Source organism: Carassius gibelio, chromosome A15 (assembly GCF_023724105.1).
Source record: "Carassius gibelio isolate Cgi1373 ecotype wild population from Czech Republic chromosome A15, carGib1.2-hapl.c, whole genome shotgun sequence".
NCBI classification, from domain to species: domain Eukaryota; kingdom Metazoa; phylum Chordata; class Actinopteri; order Cypriniformes; family Cyprinidae; genus Carassius; species Carassius gibelio.
Genome location: NC_068385.1, coordinates 20,755,116 through 20,757,269, shown reverse-complemented (window position 1 = coordinate 20,757,269; position 2,154 = coordinate 20,755,116). Strand labels below are relative to the sequence as shown.

The following is a 2,154-nucleotide window of genomic DNA, read 5'->3' as shown; positions in this document are numbered from 1 at the left end:
TTCCCCCACAGTTGTGTTTTATGGTTTTTTAATCCAGTCAGTTAATCTCCGGGCCTGGGGGTAGCACTTTAGCTGAAGCTTTACATAAATCTTTGAATCTGATTAGACAGTCAGCATCTCTTGCTAGTTGATTTGTGCACTGTAGACACTCTGGTAGGGAAGTTCTTGCTAAGTCTTCAAAAGTAATAATAATAACTTTGCACAAAATGTTGTAATGATATAGGATTAATACTATATATAACTGAGTAAATGTGTGGCCTGACATATTAGCAGGAATATGTTTGAACATTTTAAATGGCCAAATGCTGTGTACAATTGGGCATAGATTGTCATAGACATGCAATCATTTTATCTTTAGAAAAAAGTAGCCTTTGGAGAGCTTATTAAAAGTGTTTTCGAAATTTTGATCAAGGCAATTACCATGAGACCAATATCCATATATAGCAAACCAAATGAAACCTTTACCAAGCACAATGGGAAACATACAACTGGAGAACATGGTAAGATTTTGTCCATCTTGCAAAAGAATAAAACCCTAACGTAATAACATAATATCATAATAACGGCATATTATTCCAGATGCAGCCACCGCTGGAGAATGAGTCCAGTGTCTTAGGATTTACACTCTCTGGTCTAAACGAAACAATGGAAAACAGATATGTGTTTTTTTCTTTGACAGCACTGTTTTATCCCCTAATGGTGCTGTGTAATCTAATTGTAATTTTCACTATAATATCACAAAACACACTTCATGAGCCAATGTATGTTTTTATATGCAATTTGTGTATAAACACACTTTATGGTACTGCTGGATTCTACCCTAAATTTATGTATGATTTATTAGCTGACGATCATGTGATTTCTTATGTTGGATGTATGATTCAGATATTTGTTATTTATTCATCTGTTTTATGTGACCTTTCAACATTAACAGTAATGGCATATGACAGGTATGTGGCAATATGTAGACCACTGGAGTATCATGCAATAATGACCAATCAGAGAGTTCTTGAATGGATCATTTTCTGCTGGCTGACTCCATTTTTTTGCATGTCTGTTCTAATTGTATTAACAGCTAGACTCACTTTATGTGGCTCTACTATTGAAAAGTTATATTGTGAGATTTGGGCAGTCGCAAAACTTTCGTGTTTTTCTACAACATTAAATAATGTGTTTGGGTACATTGTTATTATGGGATACTTTGGACATGCAGTATTGATATATTGCTCATATATTCAGTTGATTAGAATGTGCATAAAGTCTATAGAGGTCAGGCATAAATTCATGCAAACATGTGTGCCACATCTGCTCTCTTTGTTCATTGTGGCTATTGCATTGTTCTTTGATGTTCTGTACAGCCGGTATGGCTCAAAGAATGTGCCACAAGGTGTGCGTAATTTTATGGCTTTAGAATTCCTACTCATAACACCAATTTTAAACCCCCTTATTTATGGACTAAATCTGTCAACAATACGGCAACACGTTATTAGATTGTTTTCCAAGAAACAAGTGGGAATTTCTGAGTGAATACTCAGTCAAACGACTATTATGTTCTTGTCTGTGGCCTTTGACATTCTACAGCAAGATTTTAGAGCTTTTAAGTATTTTTTAAAATTATTATTTTAAATATACATTTGACTTTAGTTGTTAATTGTCAAACATTTTTTATTACATATAAGGGAATAAACCACAAGAGGTTTCCGTGTAAGAGTTTTGCTTTACTACTTTACTGATTGAAGTGTGTCCAGGCTTCGGTATGAGATGAAATGAGTAAACCATAATAAAATCTGTACAGCTTTGACTTACCTATTACTTTTTAATAAAATGGTGGTAACATTAATATCTTGCTAGTGACAAAGTCAAAGTCAAAGTCACCTTTATTTATATAGCGCTTTAAACAAAATACATTGCGTCAAAGCAACTGAACAACATTCATTTGGAAAACAGTGTGTCAATAATGCAAAATGATAGTTAAAAGCAGTTCATCTTTGAATTCAGTTATGTCATCTCTATTCAGTTAAATAGTGTATGTGCATTTATTTGCAATCAAGTGAACGATATCGCTGTAGATGAAGTGACCCCAACTAAGCAAGCCAGAGGCGACAGCGGCAAGGAACCGAAACTCCATCGGTGACAGAATGGAGAAAAAAAACG

The 2,154-nt window shown here is 34.4% G+C and overlaps 1 protein-coding gene across 1 annotated transcript; it reads left to right on the top strand.

Annotated features, from left to right (window-relative positions):
- The first annotated feature begins 579 nt into the window (after positions 1 to 579).
- LOC128028720 (olfactory receptor 4S2-like) lies at positions 580 to 1,527 on the top strand. The gene has a single exon (XM_052616043.1). It carries the CDS (start codon positions 580 to 582, stop codon positions 1,525 to 1,527), a length of 948 nt encoding a protein of 315 aa, XP_052472003.1.
- The last annotated feature ends 627 nt before the right edge of the window (positions 1,528 to 2,154 follow it).